At 39.0% G+C, this 22,051-nt stretch overlaps 1 protein-coding gene across 1 annotated transcript in view; it reads left to right on the top strand.

Annotated features, from left to right (window-relative positions):
- Positions 1-22,051, top strand: part of SPEF2 (sperm flagellar 2) — a 173,858-nt gene that overhangs the window by 112,500 nt on the left and 39,307 nt on the right. Inside the window, exons 27-30 of the mRNA XM_047077096.1 lie at positions 1,237-1,384; positions 3,218-3,346; positions 4,431-4,569; positions 7,311-7,540. Of these exons, the coding sequence (XP_046933052.1) occupies positions 1,237-1,384; positions 3,218-3,346; positions 4,431-4,569; positions 7,311-7,540 (646 nt within the window). The remainder of the gene's footprint in view (positions 1-1,236; positions 1,385-3,217; positions 3,347-4,430; positions 4,570-7,310; positions 7,541-22,051) is intronic.

The following is a 22,051-nucleotide window of genomic DNA, read 5'->3' as shown; positions in this document are numbered from 1 at the left end:
GCTGGTGTATCTTGCCAAGACGAAGTGTCATTGAGGGGAGAGATTGTGCCCTATTCATCTTTCTATTCACCTCCAAGCAACTTCCTCCTTCTCCTCTTGGCCCCTCGCTCGGTCCTCCCCAGAGATAACGTCAGGTTTGGACACAGTAAACACTTTAATAAATAAATTGTCGTGACCCCCGTTTCATCACCAATTGCTTTATTGAGGTTTTAAGGTTTTCAACCATATGTTGCTCCTGCCACTTTGGTGTGTGCAGGTTTGCTTTCTCCCTTTCGGGAGTCTTTTTTCCCCACTCTCCTTTCTCAGGGCTACACCCCTAAGTGCTCTTCACCTCTCCAGGGGCAGCTGGATTCACTTCATAAGGTCCGGCCTTTGAAACTGCAGGCATGTCCCCAAGACAAGTTATTCCTGCTGCTTGAAGCACAGAGCCTCAGAGGAGATGTGGACAGGACCCAACAGCACCCCACCCTCCCCATTCCTCAGCTCTTCTGGGGTGGCCCCACAACTAACCTCTCAAAGCAGGACACCTGTGCAAGTGAAAGGAGGGGTTGCTGAGTTGGCTGGAGGCTGAGTGCCCCGAGTGGAGGAAGCTGACACTAGAAGGGACGCTAGCCTGCAGGACAGGTCATTCTCATGAGCACTTCCTGGATGAGGCTGGTGTTGGAGTAGAATGGAAGCCCAGCATCCAAGTGTCTGGGAGCCCAATCAATATAGGACATGCATTCCCAAAACTTGGTTAGGGGGGGTGCTGAGAAATTCTCACCCATTTTATGTATAAAGCACAAGTATGCATAAATACATAGATACACTTTGGAACATTAAAATTTCATGGAGGGGGCTATTAGGAAAATCTGTCTTTAGAACTCTGTAGGGGAGTCTAATAATAATAATGATGATGATGATGATGATGATGATGATGATAATAATAAAAGGTGAGAAACATTGATATAGGAGAATGCCCTGGGTTGAAGGCCAAGAGATAACAGGAACTTGGAAGAATGGGGAGTGGGGAGGGGGCTAAATCCATAGAGTCTGAGATTAAAAAGGAAGCTTTTTAAAAGCATAACCATGACACTGTCACAGACACCAAAGTGTGTTTTCCATAAAGATTGAATACATGACATGATTGTTTGCAATAGAATGAGGCTTCAGTGGAATTGAGTGATGACTCAATCCAAACAGTTACCATATTTCCTAAGTGTTGCATTAATTAAAATATTGCTCGTATACAACCAGGTGGCTGCTGAAATTCATCAGAGGCTCATGGAAGAAGAAAAGGAAAAACAGCCAACAGATACAAAAGAAAAATCTCCTCAGATGGGTACAAATAAAAAAGTCAAAAATGAACCGCCCAAGAAAAAAAAGGCAGACAAAAAAGCAAAAGGTATTCCTGGTTTTAGCATCCAAAACTGTGGATGCTTACGCCTCTCCTTGGTAGAACACAAACATTTAAGCAGACGCATTAAAGCTACTGTTTTTCAGGTTTAATTTAGAGACTCGGGCTCCTGTGGTGTCAGCTGGCTGATCATACCGTGTACCTGTCTCACCTAACTTGTTTATCCAAATAGTCAAATGTCTCCAAGATAAAACAAACCTCAAAAACAGTTTGGAACATGCTAGAAGAACGCCAAGATGACAATATGTCATCTGAAAAGTGTGCTCAAGGGGGCTGCAGTACCCGAGACAAGTTTGGGTGAAAAGTGATTATGTGGATGTAAGTTTCAGGTTGAATTCAGGTTTCTGGTTTAATGTAAGCAAGTACCTCTCTCCTGGAGGCCTCCTGCCTAATCTCTGTCTTGGAGACATGATGGAAAATAGAGGTGAGAGAAAACTCGGGCTGGGAGAGACCTCCCGTCAACCTTGGGGATAAACTCTGCCACCAACATTACCCACCTGTACATATTTAAGGTGAGTTGAGGCAAGAGAGGAAGAGACAGAAATATGTGAGCAGAAGTCACCTCCGTAGTCAGTTGCTCATGACATGACATGATTGTTAGGCACCTGCTAGCAGCACACTATGATGGGTGCTAAAGACACCATGATGAACTTGAACAAGAACAAAAACACAGTCCCTGCCCTGATGGAAATCTAGTCTATCGGCAGAGACAGACATTTGGCCAGTCATTGTTCTTTAGTTGGGAAGGTACAGGTGACCTTAAGAGCAAGGTCACCTACTCCATCTGAGGGGTAGGGAAGCACTTCCCAGAGTACCTTCAAGCAATCCTGAGCAGGAGTGAGATGGAAGCACTGAGGATGTGGGCGGGGAGAGCAGGGGGTGGGGGAGACATTGAAGTAAAGAGAAGAAGAGCGCTGCGTAAAAAAACACACCACATGGTCCATCTCAGATGGTAGAAATGAAAGAAAGAAGCAGCATTTGAAGGACATGCTTCAGTTTACCTTACTGGCTAAATGGCTGAGTCCAGTCCCTTAATTTTACAGACGATAAAACAGAAATCCAGCAAAATTAAGTGTTCTTTCACCTGTAACTTAATACACACGTCTACTATTACCGTTACATTTTATTACAGTTTCTTTGTTTACAATTATCTCCTCTTCACAAAATTTGAACCCATTGGGGTCAGACCTTCAAGACAGATTTACCGCACTAAGTAGAATCACGTGAATGGGGCCTTCAGCTGGAATCACACTGCCATTTCGCAAGGGCAAATTCTCTGACAAATGCTGACAAATGCTTATTTTCTAATTCTCTTACGTAATCACTGAAGTACTTGTAGGTAAGTGCTACTGAAAAGATTGTTCAGTAGATTACAGATTCTTGACCATGAGCCTCATTTCAGCCATATCTTCTGGAGGTTATTCCCTGGTCTTTTCTTGATGAGGATCTGGGAAACACTTGGCTCACACTGGTGCCTTGTATGGAGCGGTGCTTTCGCAAGTGACTAATGGCATCCATGCTATGTTGTGGTTTGCTAATTTCTGTCCCCAGGCTCTGAATCACACCTTCTTTGGAATCTAGTACCACTTCATTTTCCCATGATGCTACACAAATGGGGCATTTTTATATGCATCTAGCCGAGATGCCACCTGGAGAATTCTCAAGGAAAGGTCAATATTTCAAACTCACAGTCAGGGCCAGGGTTGGTCCTTTGCAAATCACAAGAGGTTTACTACAGACCCGCACATTTCTCTTCGTTCTCATTTTATCCGAGTAGCTGTGTGGATACTTGCATGCCAGCACCTTCCACTGTCCTTTTAGGTAAATCGCCGCCAATAGCAGAAGCCACACCCGTGACAGTGTCACCAGAGCAGACTGCCGAAATGGAAAGGAAAAAGGAACTGATGCTCAAAATCAAGGAAGAACACCTTGCTGCCCTGCAGTTTGAAGGTAGCAGTTGAAAAAAACCAAGATGATACTTTTCAGTGGAAAATAGACCAGTAGGACCAACAGCCCATGACTGGCTCAAGTTGTGTCTAGAACACAAAGCAAAGCAATGGAAAAATACATTTAGCTGGTTGTTTTCATAAAACCACACGAGGGCTAGATTTGACTGTTCTATAATTGTCTGGTGGGATCTCAAAAAGAAACAGAAAATTTGGGAAGGGGTTAGGAGAACACCAGCAATAATTAGAATCTCAAAGAACAGAAACAAAAAGAATATGTTAGAGTCAGTGTGAGAAGGCTTAGGACCACGTGTGTTGGTGGTTTTATATGCTAAGAATAATTAAGGCCTCTCACTAGGAAAATAAATGCTAACTAAAGGCTAACAGGCCCTGAAAGTGAGTTCTTGGGAACAGAAGAGCCAGTCATGAATCAATAATGTTCAAGAGCCTCCTTTTCTGTAGATAACAATGATTTTACAAGACATATTCTCCTTCTGTCTCTTCCATTTGTCATATAATGCAACTAAAAATGGACTTCAAAAAAAAAATCAGAAAATTTAGCAAATTAGGCCAGTGGCGGTAGAAGAAGCAAAGAAGAAAGATGGGAAAACTATTTCAGAAGTAAAATCCACATCTGTGGATAGTGTGTGCCAGGGGCAGCCATAAGCCCTGGGACACATGGGTTTTACCCTAGTTTTTCCAGTGCTAACAAAGTACAATGGCATTGCTATCCCAAGTTTCTAAAAGTAGGGAGATTATCAAGAGACTTTGTACCTTCCTTTTTTTTGAAATACAGAAATTATCTATTTGTGTTTTCCCATTCCAATTTATCAAAGAGTATATTGCTATAAAGTGCAATAAAATGTAAATCTCAGTTTATACTTTTGGTTTAAATAAACTGTCAAATGACCCTACCATACATTACATTTTTTTCTCAATGACATAGATCAGGTATTACTTATCTATACTCGTATATTAAATGTGCACCTACATCTGGACAAACTGAAGCATGATTGGTTTAAAATTGAATTTAGTTGGTTAAAAAATGCATGTATACATTTTAAAATTCTTATTTTCTTTTTAAATAGAGATAGCCACACAGTTCCGACTTGAACTGATAAAGACAAAAGCACTGGCTTTCCTTGAAGATTTACTAACAAAGGTGGTTGATGTATATAAACTCATGGAAAAGTGGCTTGGTGAGAGGTACTTGAATGAAATGGCCAGGTAATATACTGCATGGCTTTTCAAATGTATTTTGAAAATGTATATTTTTTAATGTATTTTAATGAAGTGTATTTAAAAATGTATTTTTTTAAGTCCTGGGGGCCAAAGTTGGCAGGTTTGTAGGCATTTATAAATGTACATTACATTTACAAATTGAAATTTTGACTTTTAGGGGATCACATGTGCATTTGTATTGGCTTGTTTCAAACAGTAAGTTGCATATCAAAGTGTCCTATTGTAATAGCCAGATTTGCACATCATTTCTGAGTTTGGTTTTTACACTGCTCAATGAGGACCTTAGTTTACAAGGTAAGATTATGCATTATTTTTAAATATTTTTCAGAAATAAGATAATGTTTTACATTTTTCTAATGCCAGGCTCATTAGTAGTCAGGGCCAATTAATGGGAGATTAAGAAGTCATTCACTGGTATGTTTTACCACTTAGGCTGATTCCCTTGTTAGGGTAATACCCAGTACTGCTTTGCTGTTGGGTTCCAAAGGTTTTTTCAGACTTTTCATCTCTAGTAGGGGGCAGAGAGTTTTATTCCCTTAATTCTCCTGTAAAAAAGCAGCTCAGCAAAGCAGAAATAGCCCTCAACTGAAAGTCAGGAGACATGATGCTCCAAGAGTTGGGGACTCCTTCCTTGCCCACAAATTAGCAGCATGCCTAATTGCTTGGGGCCCTGTGGCCTTCATCTATAAAAGGAAAGAATCCAACCAGGAAACTCCAGAGGTTTCTACTAGATCTAGATTCTGTGAACACTACAGTTTCCAATCAACATTTACTGAAGATTTAGAAGTTGCTACCTACATAGAATATAAATGTCAAGTGTTCTCTGAAACAAGTGCCATCTACAAGACAGTTGTTATAGTTTGTTCTCTACAATCCTTGTCTCATAATGAAAGTTCTCTTGTAAAATCTTCAGCCTAGATTTTTATATCTGTTGTTCTATATAGTAACACACACACACCCACATACACACACACACACATAACTCAGCCTGGTTGCAGTAAGGCTTATTTACCTTACTATTACAGTAAGGCTTAAAATAATTTTACTACTGTATAGCCAATTGAGTTATCATTAGCATCACAGAGCAGTGATGTTCGGTTCTGTTCTCTGCCTGCCACTTACAAATGAGAACATGTCTTCTTAATTCTTAGGATTCACAGCTCTCATCCAGGTGGCCATCAAGAGTAAATTCTTATTTTTATCAGATGTATTCCAATTTCTCAGATATATATTATGTGTATGTATCTGACCTCTGAATGTAGCCAGAAGAAGTTAAAACTAGGACTGTTCAGCTATGCTTTCTGTTTTGGTTATTGCAAAAACTCTGGTGGTAAAAGAAAACGAGAGAGAGAGAGAGAAAGCTATCAGATCCCTGGGAACTTCAAATCTTGCTTTTTATTCTCCTGGCACTTTTTAATTCCTCCCATTCATAAGAAGGGTGTGCCTGATAACCTCCACTAGGTGGTGCACACCCATTTTGAGATCTTGGTTCTCCGTTCAGTCTTGGTCTGCCGTGGTCGGCCCTTCTCACTCAAGGTTGCAAACTTAATAGCTATCCAGTGCCTTCTCCTCTGCACCAGCACACAACCACCACGAGGCATAAACTAATTAGATAATACGTGCAATATGGACACTCACCAACACAGAATGCTGGAGTTGAAATCTAGGGTTGTCTTTTGAGAGAAAGCAACTAATACTATTTAAAAATTTTTTTTAGTATCTGTATTTTGGTGTTCCTGGGTTACATAAAAGCAGATTAAAAATGGATTTTTCCATAATGTCCAATCTTTATTACGAAATATGAACACAATCCCTTCTGTAATACGGTAATGTTTTACTTCTCTGTATAAATATTTATACACTTCTCGTGTAAAAACTTCTCTGGCTTTTGAAATGGCCTTTAATTAGGACCATAACTATAATCCCCAGTTCAGCTTAAATCCATGCCCTGTGTGGCTTTACATTAATAACCGTAAGGTATGGAGTTATGTGTTATCAGCTCCATGCAAAGGTAAGGAAATTCAGAGAGCTTACGTAAATTACCAAGGACTCATGGGTACAGAGAATTCTGGGATGAGAGCTCAGCTTTGAGTACTCTTTCTACTGCACCTAACTATTGCTATTTATACTACATGATTTAACTAGGAATTGTTATTTGTAAAAATAGAAAGCAATTTCAATGGGTATATATTATTAAAGTCCCTTCTGACAATTGTGTCTTCAATAACATCAAATTCCTTGATATAAAGTTAGAGAAAAGCCACTCTTCTAGAAATCCATTATTAAATTTGATTAACATTATAATTTATCCTGATTCCAAATAAATGTGTTGTTCTAACAATTATATTTTACAGGTTTTTCTACCATATAACTTTATTCTGGTTCATACTTAGATTGAAATATATCTCTTGATATAATCTTGCTTACACAGTAAAATATGGTCTAATATTAATAAAACCATATTTTGTGAAGTCCCTTTTTGTTCAGCTTTGTATAAAATGTGACTATTAGCTCTTTGAGCATGCATTTTATTTCTAATCTCTATTTACTTATACTCTGCCTTTCTGCAAAATGGATTTGAAGAGAATTAGAATTTTTAAACATGAGGATTGAATTGTCTAACTTAGCTATATGATGTGTAGACTTTGTGTGTATGTCTACTAAGCAAATACTGTTAACCCAATAGTTTTTAATGGGGATAACCCTATTCATTTTTCCATTTTCAGTGTGGAAAAATTAACTGAGGTAGCTCGCTATCACATTGAAACATCGACAAAAATTCAGAGTGAACTTTATTTAGACCAAGAAGATTTCTTTATTAATGGTGATGTAAAAGTCTTTCCAGATTCCCCTCCTCCAGTACGTCCTCCACCCGTAGAAAAGGAAGAAAATGGCACCCTGACCATCGAACAGCTTGACAACCTTCGAGATCAGTTCTTAATTATAGCACCTAAAGGTAGGAAAAGTAATTATTGTGAAAAAAGCACAAAAAAGGATAAGACTAATGAGGGTGGAAATCACTTACTCACAAGTAAAATCAGCCCTCTGGGATTGAGTGTCACCAAAATGAGCCCTTGCTCTGTTCTAGTTTATGACACATTTGCTTCATACAGCGTAGATCTGAATTAAACAAACAGGAGGAAAACAGTGAGTAATACTTTAGCAGTGTGGTGATCCTCGTTCCTGCTAATTCTCTTCTTGGGCCCATCCCTGCCTCTGGCCAAAAGCTGGTAAACTTGAGTATTACTTAGTCTGGCAGTTGAGAGAGACAGCCTTTGCATATACTTCCAGTCTAGGCTTTGTATTGGGTTTATGAGTTTGTGTTTCTGTCTCCCTAACTAATCTGTGAAGGGAGACCAGGGAGGAGAGAATTTCCCTTTCATATTTACCTTTTTCCTCAGTGCTTCACAGATTAAGAACAGAACAAATAAATTGTTAACAAAATATTTGCTTAACTGATTGATTTGCTCACATATACATGTACATAGTATTTCATGCACACTAATTCTTTATTTCCTTCACATTTTATCATTATGACTCTATAGCATCTGCACAGGCTTTTTTTTTTTAATACAGGCTCTTTCTACTCCCAGATATTCTTTAATGAATTCCATCAATTAATAGCACAGGTAATTCAGACAGGCCCTGTAGGATTAGCATCTCCTCTCCATTTTGTAGGTCTGGACACTGAGTCACAAAGTAGTTTTTGCCTATGGACATATGTCATCCAGATCTCTTCAAAGTTCTTGCCCCTTCTCACTGAGCTAAGCCACCTCTCATAAACAGGTGTATTTTATCTTCCAATATCCACATATAGGAAAATCATTACTTTTCTCTAGAGAATGGCCAATAGCACTAACACAATTCCACTCTCAGAGTAATTAGATTTCATTTGTTCTTTAAAAGTTCAGTATTTTGGGACACCTGGGTGGCTCAGTCAGTTAAGCGTCCAACTTCAGCCCAGGTCATGATCTCACAGTTCGTGGGTTCCAGCCCTGCATCAGGCTCTGTGCTGACAGCTTACAGCCTGGAACCTGCTTCAGATTCTGTATCTCCCTCTCACTTCTCTGCTCACGCTCTGTCTCTCTCTCTCTCTCAAAAATAAATGAATATTAAAAAAAATTTTTAAGTTTAGTATTTCTAGAAACCCACATCAAATCTCAATAGTTAAAAGGGCATTCCTTTACTCTAAGTCTGAACACCTCTTTGCAGAGCCCACTGGGTGAAACAGGTGTAACCATGTGCCCCTTGGGAGAACCTCTACATGTCAGTGCAACTAATCAACGTGAGCAAGTCTACACCTTCAATACATAAAGACACACATGGCAGTTGTGGATGTGTACCAACTTTGGCCGGCAATATTTGGGCAGGAAGGAAATGTGGCCATCAGCAGGTGTAAAAAAAAAAATCACAGTTTTATAAACCCAACCCATGAAATCCCTTCCTTCTTTTGTTCGGACAGATTCCATTCTCTTGCCCTTTGTATAGGTTTCACAGTGCCCTCTTATTACATATTTCCTTCTTCAAATTTGCTTTTGCTCTTCATTTTATTCACACCATTTTTTACATTAAAAAAGATGCATGTATAAAGATTCTGAATATGAAATACAATTTGCCTTAATCCTACACTGGGGTGATGGGAAGGAAATCATCCAATTAGCAGGTCAAAACTAAAAGCATTTGTGAGCATGTGAGTAGGTGGAAGTGGATTTTGAAAATTATCAACCACTTCTAATCCCTTTTTAAGAACCTTAGTATTCATGATGATAACCTCAGTACATCCTTGGATCCAACCTCAAGTCTAGAGCCTGCATTTCAACTAAAAGTTTAAAAACAAATAACAAATAGCAGCTATAAGTTGACATGTGTATGTCTTAGAAGATTAATTCTAGAAACCATTGGGACTAAAATATGTCAACTGATACATTTGTTTGTTTTCTGAATATGGTAGAATGCAACAGCTTTCAAAGTATGGTAGAAAGAGGAAGGAAGAGGGAAGAAAGGAAAGGGGGGAGGCAGGAGATAGTTATATATACATTTTAAAAAGTAGATGTAAAAGGAAAACCACTTGACTGACAGACTCAGAGTGTAATTTGAAAAGTAACGAAGAAGAAAATATAAAGTTCTATTTAGGTTCTTTCTGGAACGGAGTATCAACTTTTTAAAAGTGCTCAAGAATGCAGAGCAAAAGAGGATCAGCGAGCAATGACGTTGGTCAGGGAAAATTTGGTGGGATAATACCTCAGAGGAAGGATATGGAAGAAGAGTGGTTTGATGGCAGGGATACACAGAATATTTAAAGTTTGAGGAACAGCCACTAGACAGTGTGCAGATAAGAGGCATGGGTGTGGATGTTCAGGGAAAGAATCAGGAGACTGCTTTGCCTCTTGTTCCCCAACTGCATGAACCACAGGCAAACAGATGGGGAGGTCTTCTCTGTCTTGGAAACCATCTCCACCCACCCGAGCTGGAGAATTGACACATATTTAAGAATAACTGGTGTAGTTACTGCAGAACTTATGAGGCTATATAATACTGTGAGATTTGGGAGACTTCACGGTTCAAAATGAGTTATGGTCTATAAGCAATCAGTTTAAACTCTTTATTATTGGCTCAATTATACTATTTTAACACACACACATATATTTATTGCTGTTGTTGCTTGCTTTTCAAGTACATGTAAAACCTTAGTGCAGTATCAGGTAGTCTATCAATAAAAGTCATATGCGTTGTTATTATTCTTGCTAATGTCATAAAGGGAAGGTAAAATAAGAATCATTCCATTCCATTTTCTGCACCCCAGAGTCACAGTTCTGTGATGACATTTTTGAAGCCAGGCTGCAAACCCTGACATTGCCCCTCCCTGAGGAAGCCCAATAAGTGCAACTCACCCTTCCCCCCAACTCCCTGAGCCCCCAAAAGACCCTCTGTCTTTAGTCTTTCTTCCTCAGCTCTGCAATTGTTGTTCAGTGCCTTAAATGATACACCGCCATCCATCTTTTAAGTGAAGTCCTTTGTCATATTCCTTCTGAGAATTGGAAATCAATCTTTCATGGTACTTTCCACTGTATTTACCTTAGGACCCCTACAGTTGCCAAAGACCATCTTAGTTGAAGTGATCAGTTTGGAGCAAGTGGCTGGTAGTGGCACATTTCTAAATGGGCGATCCTACAGAATTTCTTCCTTGAACTTGAAAATTGCTGTTATTTTTAAGCCAAGAAACATGATCATTTCCATAAACGACTTCATATATGCCAGGGTAACCTATGGTATCTAAGATGCAACTTTAAAGCTCACTAAAATATGATAAAATATGATGAACAGATGGATTTTCTCTAGGAAAAAAAGCAAACATATTTGCACATAACAGTCATCATATTACCAGGCTCACAGCAAGATGTCTTAGCAAATTTATAAGGAGTGGTAATGCCCACTCCTTATAATGTCCGAAGTTCCACTTTGGTAACTTTTAATTATGCTACAAAAATAAAATTATTGAGGGAAATGGATAATCTTTAAGTAAAACAAGTGACCTTAAATACTTATGAGTAACTACTATCAGTATATAAATGGAAAGAACTAAAGCTTAAGGAGTTTTCTGCTGAGTATTGGCTTGAAAAATAAAAGTCCCCCCCACTTGAAAAATAAAAGTATTTGTTAAAATAGTCCTTGCTAAAGATAATGGAAAAATTGAAAATGCATTGTATATTGTAATGCTTATATTCAACACTCCTTTCCTGGTCAAATTCTGCCACTTGTGATGATTCTAAATCTCCTTTGGTAAATGTAGTCATGAGACATAAAATATCCATTTGTTGATATGATTGTTACAAAAAGGCCAGAAAAGAAAAATGGCCTTATGCGTGATCATCATACAAGATCATGCAAAATACAATGAAACAACTTGTCATCCTAGCATTTTTCTTGCCACCCAGCAAAGATCCATACTTTAGACTCTTAGGAGCAGCTTAAGTAAGAGGCATCCAGTGGTTCAGCAAGACATTCTTTCATTGACTGTCCCAGGGATTCCCACGAGCATACTCCCAGCACAGAATGAGATGTAGCGAATATCTTCCAAATTATAAAAATAGCCAATGTTGGCATGGTGTCAGGCTCCATGTGTCAGGCCCCATCCCAGCATTTCCATGTTGATTCACTTCTTACCCATGGCTGGATGAGTAAGAAGACCCATCCAAGGATAAGAAGAGTCAGACAGTTCTTTTCAGTGGCACCATTTGTCAAATGATTGATTAGTATGATCTTGGGCAAGTTATTTAGCCTCTCTCTGACTCACTTTCCTCATTTGGAAAATGGGGTATTTCAATGGAGCTGCTATGAGTTATTAAAGTGATTAATATATGTTAAGTGTTTAGAAAGTGTCTGGAACATAAAATGTGCAATTTAAGTGTAATATATAAGCCATTGTGATTTAATTATATAATTATAGTAATACCTTATTTTTATATAATATGTAATGTCATACAATAGTGATACAAACCCTTCTAATTATTATCCAAAATGTTAGCTCGATATCCTGAAGGTACACATACCATAATAGGCACCTACACCATTACCCTGGAACATTTCCAGAAAAAAAACAAACAACAAAAAAACACCACCTGATAGAATTAAGCCACAGGGTTTATGGCTCCCCCATGGACCAAAAACATCCCAAACAAAAGCATTCATTTTGTGTACTGCATTAAGCTCTGAGTAGGTACGTCTTGTCTCTAAGCATCAAGTGCCAAGCACATCATGAAGACAGTCTTTGTCCAATGAAAGCAATTTGGAGTCTGTTGAAACTAGAACACTTTAGCAATGTTCCTCTGTCCGCACTTAAACCAAAAGAACTCCTTTTCTTTGTAAGCCCATCAGTACTCCATGTAATGCCTATAGAGATTTGGTTCATGGCTGTTTTTGCTTCTGCTGAGAGGCTCTCCAGAGAGAACACAGTCCAGCAAATTCTACACCCTTATCCCTTCTTCAAGGGAGGCAGCATTTAGTTATTCAGGGCTCTAATATTGTTCTAAAAACTGACAGGGGCCCCTCCTTTGAACCTCTTTTAGAGACCCAGAGATTCAGTGATTGGTCTCAGAGACAGAAAGCACAAACAGAACTCTTGTCTGTGGTGGCTAAGCTAGATCATTCAGCTACATGGTTTTTACAAGAATTCAAAGGAGGAAGTAGTTATTGCTGCCTTTGTGGGTCAGCATAAGGGTTAGCCCAGAGGAGAATTTTGAATGGAACCTTCCAGGAAGAAAAGCAGGGGCAGGGTGTTCCAGACAAAGGGGAAAATAGAGTAGACATTAGGATTTTGAGGTTGCCTGCATGACATATTCATGGAACAGCAAACAGACCAGATGGGGAAAGAGGCAGTATTTGAGGACAGTAAAGACCTTGTGGCCAGATTGTGAAGTCTCAAAGTGGCTTGAAAAGGACATGCAGGAAAAGATTATCAAAGATATTTAGAGCCCAATGATGTGAGTGGGTTACAGGGAGAAAGAGACTCTGAGAGAGCCACAGATACTGCTCTGTTTCTCTACCAAGCCTCAACTAACAGAGAGACAGGACTGAGGGCACTGGTGGGGGGTGAGGGGGGGGAATCATTAGAAAGTTCTGTGGATCTTTCTAAGCTAGTGTCTCTGAGGAAATTATACAAATATGGCACCAATATTTGCAGGGATATAAGCCCCATATTTTAATCTGAAACCTGCTTAAATTAGTCTGACTTTACACAAATCAAAAACTGTAGAAAGATTTCTTAGAAAGGGTGATAGAGAAGGACTGATGTTATTAACAGGGATATCTCTCCAGGTGGCAAAATCTAGGGATTGGTGCAAAAAGGAGTAGCCCCCATATGTCCTGTGGTTCTCTCAGTGGGTGAACTCCTTCCGCTATGTAGATTCAGATCACGGAAATGCAGTAGTAAATCTAGAAGATTTTGGACCTGTTAAAACTGTCTGTGGGCAGGGTTTCAGCTGTAAGTTTAGGAGGAAACATATTCTCATGAAGTCAGAGAATTTGCATTAGGCAAATGAAAGTATGTGCTCAGAATTCAAGATAACACCTTCTGGAAATTCTGTTCATAAAGCTAAAAACGTAAAAGCTATCTAAATCGGTAGCAAAAGTTCACGTCCTTTCTGTTAGCAATGAGACTTCTTTCACTTCTTTTTTTGTGTATTCATTCATGTGTTCACCAGCATTTGTGTGTGTTGAGCAGGCAGCAGCCTGGTGCTGAAGGCCTTGTGTGGGAGAATGACAGTGTAGGGATGAAAATGAAGTCAGGAGGTATCAACTACAAGGAGAGTCCCTTTCCATGAAAACAGTAATATTTAGGATTTGATTTTGGCGGGGGAACAAAATGGGGCTAAGAGTAACAACTACCAAAAAGCTGATTAAAAGGCAAATAGAAGTTAGATGCAAATAAGGTAAGAAAAGCAGAAGCAGATTGACCAATGTCAAAGGTTTTCCAGTAAAAGACGTTAAGAGCTATGAGATCATGAGAATCAATAGGGAATGTTTATTTTCTGAAACGTCTGCCACACGCTCACACTCATCTTGCCATTATGGAGCACAAAGGAAGTAAGTGTGGTTCTTTCTGCAAAAGAGTTTAAAATCTAGCTGAGCAGTCAACCTAGGACAGTAAAGCAGTGAAACAAAACGAAACACTGAGCTTGTATGTTGGCATAAGGTATTTTAGTATAATATTACACAAACACATATTATACTTTTGCATTAGATTATAAAATAGGACAATATAGTCTAATGATCAGTAGGGTCACAGAAGTTGCAGGAGGGAAATAAATATATGGTCTAGGCTCCCTGCCTTCAGAGAGGAACTATTTTAGGACATTGCTTTGTGTGATTTAAATTCTTCTGTCCTTCTGTCCAGAAAAAAAATACATATATATATATGTTTTATATATGTTTTATATAATGTATTATATATATGAAATATATATATTATATATGTAATATATATGTGAAATATATATATGTAATATATATATGAAATATATATATATATATATATATATATATATATATATTTCACTCTCTGACAAGCATGTTTCAAAAATTAGACCTTTGAGTAAAGACAAAGTTGAGGCATGAGGCATAGCTCCTTGAAACCATCTGGGATGGGTCTCAAAGCCTAAAGCCCTTTCAGGTTGGGCTAAATGAACAGGTTGGCTACAACACAGCCGGAGAAGGTGGGCCTTTGGTGGGATGGAAGTGATATCCAAGGTGAATCTTGTAGGCCTGCTGATGTGTGTGTCCTATTATTTTTTTTTCTCACCACAGGAAGCAAATGTCAGCAAAAAACAATGTCCCTCTTATGCAAAGAGAAACATATTCTAGACTGAAGAAGAACATAGCACCCTTTGCTATGAGAAACCTGTAATAGTGATGTAAACATGGGGGCTGCGGAGTAGGACTGCCTGCTAGTGATCCCCAGCTCCCCACATACAAGCACTGTGACATCAGACAAATTAATTAACCTCTCTGTGCCCTAGTGCTTTTGTTTATAAAATGACAAGTGATTGGTCCATTTTCTTAACTATAAAATAGGGATAAGGGATTATGAGGGTTAAATGATATAAGCCACTTAAAGTGCTGACCAGAATGCCTGACATCCCACTCATAAACATTTGCTGTAACATCTTCCAGAAATAATGAGCAAGTGTTGGGGGCAGATATTAACCAAAATTAAAGGTAGAGATTGGTGATTACTGAAAATAACAACATGGAGTTATTTTAAAGGCAGGGGTCCTCCAGGCGACATGAACCGAGTCACTGAAAAGCAGAAAAGGCTGCAGAAGCTTGACCATTATCTTCCAAAGAGGAATAATCAATTTTTGAAAATCTGGCTTAAAAAATACCCTTGGCTTATATATGATGAGATACTAAATCTTATGTTCTGTGGCCTGTGTCGTAAGCATGGAGTAAAGTCAAGGGGAAATCAAGTGAGTTTTTTTTATGGCACTGACAACTTTAGGACTGAATTTCTCAATGCACATCATCTCAGTGAGGCCCATGCCAAGGCTTCACTAATGGAAGCAACAAGTGGTTCTCCAGTGAACCGAGCCACCACAGAGTTCATGGTGACGACCATGAGCAAAGTCACCCTCGGGAGAATAGAGAACTTATTCAGATCATGCCATGCTATCGCCAAGACGGGACGCCCCCTCAAAGACTTTATCTGGATGTGCAAGTTGGATGATATGAAGGGTGTCGATATCGGCCCAGTATTCAGAACTAACAAATCAGCAAGAACGTTCACGTATTTTATCGCTGAAGTGGAACGGAGAAATCTAAGAGAGAAACTAGAACAAAGTAAATTTTTCTCTGTCCTCAGTGACGGAATCACAGACAGCTCAACGGAGGAAGCTGAACTTGTCTACGTGCAGTTTGCATGTGCAGGAAAAGTGCATTGCCAAATTGTTGGGGTACAGACAGTAGAAAAGAAGGATCCTTTGGAAATAAGAAATGCCATCGAGAAAACTCTAGAGCGAAATCTTCAACTTAAGCTATCGAACCAAGACTGGGCGAAGAAACTGGTTGGTTTTGGAAGTGATGGTGCCCCTGGCTCAGAGGGAGAAAACAACGGGGTGGCCATGCTCTTCAGAGAAATCCAGCCACGAGCACTGACTGTGTACTGCTTTGCACATCATCTTGAACTGTCTTACAGGGCGGTCTTCCAGAGCGTTCCCCTGTACAATGATGTCAGAGGCCTTCTTCACAGCATCTACTACTTCTACCACAGTTCTCCTGTCCACAAGAGTTCTCTGATAACTGCTTTCAAAGGCCTTCACCTTCGCCCTGTGCTGCCTTCTCGCGTAGGGAGCAGGAGGTGGCTTCAGGGATTACAGGCAGCCCTCCAGAACTTTCTCAGGGGATATCCTGCGATAGTCCAGCAACTACATTCAGTAAGTCATTTTGAAATACCACACTATTTTAGTTTGCCAGACTGACAGAGAATATTTTTATTGAGAAATTTGAAAGAATAATCTTGAGAAAGATAAACGGCTATTCTCTTCCCGATCTATGTTACAGGCAGTTGAGGGCAGAAATGACACTAGTCACCAGAAAGCCAACGAACTCCTGGAGTTCCTTCTCCAAGCAGACATTGTTAAATTCGTCCATTTCTTAGTGGATGTCATTAATGTCCTTAGCATTCTTTCCCGTGTCAATCAGAACAGAAACTCTTCCATTGCTGATGTATTTGCCTCATTAGAGTCAACACTGGAAATGCTCAGAATGTATAAAACAAGGTGAGGAATTGGGGAATGGTCTGAGGGTCTGTCAAACTAGACAGTTTGATTGGGGACACTGTTTGTCAGGTGCTTTTTCATTTAATTGTTTATCTGGGGGATTTGTCTTTTCCTCCCCAGACCAGGACCAAAGGAACGTCAGGTAGATTCAGCCACACACTTTCATGGTAACCGCCTGGGAGGAAAGGGAAACATTTCTGATGTGAGAAGCACGGTCTTAACACATCTTGTCAAGAGGCTGCAAGGTTGTTTCAGAGATGCCAGCCAAGATGTGGTGAAGGCTACTGTGATTGGAAGCTTTAAACTGTGGCCCACAAAGATAAATCAAGGTACCCTATATGCACCAACTTCTAACTGTTGTTCTTTGTAGGTTTCTTTCATGTATGTGACTTTTTCTCTCATATATTGATGGCAGAATTTGGAGAAAAAGAGGTATCCATCTTGACTGCCCACTATGAACCACTACTGGAAGCTGCCAATGTGGAAATCGATGAAGTGGACACTGAATGGAGCATGTTGAAATTAGAGATTTATGCTAGGTAAGCATAGTTGGTATTTTATAAATATTTGAATGAAACTTGAGAGTCTCAATTTTTTACACTTTTCATTCTTCCCCCTAGATTTCAGAACATCTGCAAATTGACCTGGGATTTTGTGAATTCTGTTTACTTGCACAAATATCCAAATATCCTGACATTAGTGGACCTAGTACTGACGCTCCCTGCAAGTTCTGCAGAAGCAGAACGTGGCTTTAGTCAGATGAAACGTGCCAAATCACAAATGCGTGCCACGATCAAGGCTGAAAGTATGACGGATCTCTTGATAATTCAGTTGAACTCTCCAGACATTAATAACTTTGACCCTAGGAAAGCTATCCACTTATGGAATACAAGAACACGATCTTCAAATGGTGACACAAGACCTAATTCCTCTTGTTCATCAAACTCGGAAAGCCATTATGAAAGTGATTAGTAATATGACAAATGTGGACTTCGTCATTCATCAGAGCAAAAACAAATTCTTTTTAATCTGAAATTTAAAAGTAACACAGTAACCAGTCTTCACATCAAATGTAAAAGGCATTTGGCATCTTACCAGACAAACAAAGCCAAAATCCAAAGATTGGTTTTCCTGTACCTTTCTACATCCACACATTTGTTCACATTCTATGGATGGAGGAGATCCTTCTAAGCAATGGTGTCATTTTGATGTCATATTTTGCAGAGTTATTACAAAGGGTGTCTAGGCGATGATTATGATCTGAATTCCTTTAGGCCTGGCATACAATTAACATCTTTCCTGCATAATTCTAAATGACAGTTGCTTTAGATAACTAACTTAGAGCCAAATTGAAAAAGGGTATTTCTTAAATCAATGAACACAATTTCTTTTTTTTTTTTAATTTATTTTGAAAGAGAGAGAGAGAGAGAGCATGCGTGTAAGCAGGGGAGAGGCAAAGAGAGGGGAGAGAGAATCCTAAGCAGGCTCCGAGCTGTGAGTATGGAGCTCAACTTTGGGCCCAAAATCTGAGCTGAAATCAAGAGTCAGATGCTTAACCGAATGATCCATCCAGGCACCCCCCATGAATAAAATTTCTAAGTTTATGTTTGTGTTATCCCGTTTTATGTGAAGATCATATTGCCATATGCCTTGGGGCATATGTAATGGACAAGGTTAAATATTAAAATAGTTTCACCTTTTGCACTACGGTCACCAGATCAATTCCTATGTAAGCTGGAACTAATATCTTACAACACTTTACTTGCACCATAGCTATTAAAGACAGTGGAAATATATTGCATATCTACCAGAATTTTTAAATACTTAGAGACTCTTCATGGTTTCATAAAATAGATTTTATTTACAGTTTCATATTGAGGAACATGAATGATTTCTTTCCTTTTTATTTTGAGAGAAAGAGTGTGTGTGTGTGCATGCACATGTGAGCAGAGAAGGGGCAGAGGGAGAGGAAGAGAGAATCCCAAGCAGGCTCCAAACCCAGCACAGAGCCGGACATGGGGCTCAGTCCCACAACCACTTTAAGATAATGACCTGAGCTGAAATCAAGAGTTGGATGCTTAATGGACTGAGCCATCCAGGCACCTCATGAATGATTCATTTTTAACTTATCTGAAAACCAATGTGTTTTTTACTGAAAATAAAGCTCATTTTACTGAAAATTGTACTACCTGGGAAAAATTTCTCATTTCTATAAAACTGGATACTCAGGTTTGATCAAAAAGGATAGAGAATTTATTTCTGAACAACTCATCAGATGTCCAGTCATATCAAAGAAAAAGTCTGCTCTTGCCACCCAGAAAACTAACTTCCAAATCTCAAAATTATGTATTTGGTCTGAGCCACTGATATTTTAAAAGGATTAATGCATTTTCTTAAAGGCTAGAAGAAATGATAAAGTTCACATTGGACTTTTATAAATACTAAAAATTCAGGTGCAAAAACAAAAATGTGAAATGCTACATCTATGTTCTACTCTTTGTATTTCTAAACAAGGAAGTATAGCTATTACTCTGGACCTGAAATATCCAAATACATGTAGGAGCCCTTCCTGACTCTAGAAGGTACTTCTGTCAGAGGGGTTAGACAGATATTTTTAAAGCAGATTTATTTATTTTGTTTTTCTATTTATTTTTTTTATTATATGAAAGTTATTGTCAAATTAGTTTCCATACAACACCCAGTTCTCATCCCAAAAGATGCCCTCTTCAATGCCCATCACCTACATTCCCCTCCCTCCCACCCCCCATCAACCCTCAGTTTGTTCTCAGTTTTTAAGAGTCTCTTATGCTTTGGCTCTCTCCCACTCTAACCTCTTTTTTTTCTTTTTTTTCCTTCCCCTCCCCCATGGGTTTCTGTTAAGTTTCTCAGGATCCACATAAGAGTGAAACCATATGGTATCTGTCTTTCTCTGTATGGCTTATTTCACTTAGCATCACACTCTCCAGTTCCATCCACGTTGCTACAAAGGGCCATATTTCATTCTTTCTCATTGCCACGTAGTACTCCATTGTGTATATAAACCACAATTTCCTTATCCATTCATCAGTTGATGGACATTTATGCTCTTTCCATAATTTGGCTATTGTTGAGAGTGCTGCTATAAACATTGGGGTACAAGTGCCCCCATGCATCAGTACTCCTGTATCCCTTGGGTAAATTCTTAGCAGTGCTATTGCTGCGTCATAGGGTAGATCTATTTTTAATTTTTTGAGGAACCTCCACACTGTTTTTCAGAGGGGCTGCACCAGTTTGCATTCCCACCAACAGTGCAAGAGGGTTCCCGTTTCTCCACATCCTCTCCAGCATCTGTAGTCTCCTGATTTGTTCATTTTGGCCACTCTGACTGGCGTGAGGCGATATCTGAGTGTGGTTTTGATTTGTATTTCCCTGATGAGGAGCGATGTTGATCATCTTTTCATGTGCCTATTGGCCATCCGGATGTCTTCTTTAGAGAAGTGTCTATTCATGTTTTCTGCTCATTTCTTCACTGGATTATTTGTTGTTTGGGTGTGGAGTTTGGTGAGCTCTTTATAGATTTTGGATACTAGCCCTTTGTCTGATATGTCATTTACAAATATCTTTTCCCATTCCGTCGGTTGCCTTTTAGTTTTGTTGATTGTTTCCTTTGCTGTGCAGAAGCTTTTTATCTTGATAAGGTCCCAATAGTTCACTTTTGCTTTTAACTCCCTTGCCTTTGGGGATGTGTCAAGTAAGAAATTGCTACGGCTAAGGTCAGAGAGGTGTTTTCCTGCTTTCTCCTCTAGGGTTTTGATGGTTTCCTATCTCACATTCAAGTCCTTTATCCATTTTGAGTTAATTTTTGTGAATGGTGTAAGAAAGTGGTCTAGTTTCAACCTTCTGCATGTTGCTGTCCAGTTCTCCCAGCACCATTTGTTAAAAAGACTGTCTTTTTTCCATTGGATATTCTTTCCTGCTTTGTCAAAGATTAGTTGGCCATACTTTTGTGGGTCTAGTTCTGGGGTTTCTATTCCATTCCATTGGTCTATGTGTCTGTTTTTATGCCAATACCATGCTGTCTTGATGATTACAGCTTTGTAGTAGAGGCTAAAGTTTGGGACTGTGATGCCTCCTGCTTTGGTCTTCTTCTTCAAAATTACTTTGGCTATTTGGGGCCTTTTGTGGTTCCATATGAATTTTAGGATGGCTCGTTCTAGCTTCGAGAAGAATGCTGGTGCAGTTTTGATTGGGATTGCATTGAATGTGTAGATAGCTTTGGGTAGTATTGACATTTTAACAATATTTATTCTTCCAACCCATGAGCACGGAATGTTTTTCCATTTCTTTATATCTTCTTCGATTTCCTTCATAAGCTTTCTATAGTTTTCAGCATACAGATCTTGTACATCTTTGGTTAGATTTATTCCTAGGTATTTTATGCTTCTTGGTGCAATTGTGAATAGGATCAGTTTCTTTATTTGTCTTTCTGTTGCTTCATTGTGAGTGTATAAGAATGCAACTGATTTCTGTACATTGATTTTGTATCCTGCAACTTTGCTGAATTCATGTATCAGTTCTAGCAGACTTTTGGTGGAGTCTATTGGACTTTCCATGTATAATATCATGTCATCTGCAAAAAGTGAAAGCTTGACTTCATCTTTGCCAATTTTGATCCCTTGATTTGCTTTTGTTGTCTAATTGCTGATGCTAGCACTTCCAACACTATGTTAGACAACAGCGGTGAGAGTGGACATCCCTGTCATGTTCCTGATCTCAGGGAAAAAGCTCTCAGTTTTTCCCCATTGAGGATTAGATTAGCTGTGGGCTTTTCATAAGTGGCTTTTATGATGTTTAAGTATGTTCCTTCTACCCCGACTTTCTTGAGGGTTTTTATTAAGAAAGGATGCTGAATTTTGTCAAATGCTTTTTCTGCATTCATTGACAGGATCGTATGGATCTTATCTTTTCTTTTATTAATGTGATGTATCACATTGATTGATTTGCAAATGTTGAACCAGCCCTGCATCCCAGGAATGAATCCCACTTGATCATGGTGAATAATTCTTTTTATATGCTGTTGAATTCGATTTGCTAGTATCTTATTGAGAATTTTTGCATCCATATTCATCAGGGATATTGGCCTGTAGTTCTCTTTTTTTTACTGGGTCTCTGTCTGGTTTAGGAATCAAAGTAATACTGGCTTCATAGAATGAGTC

The sequence above is a fragment of the Lynx rufus genome, unplaced genomic scaffold, assembly GCF_022079265.1.
Source record: "Lynx rufus isolate CCGP_SWC_20201006 ecotype Redwood Valley unplaced genomic scaffold, mLynRuf1.p SCAF_1, whole genome shotgun sequence".
Taxonomy (NCBI): Eukaryota; Metazoa; Chordata; class Mammalia; order Carnivora; family Felidae; genus Lynx; species Lynx rufus.
This window is presented reverse-complemented; position numbering and strand designations above follow the sequence as displayed.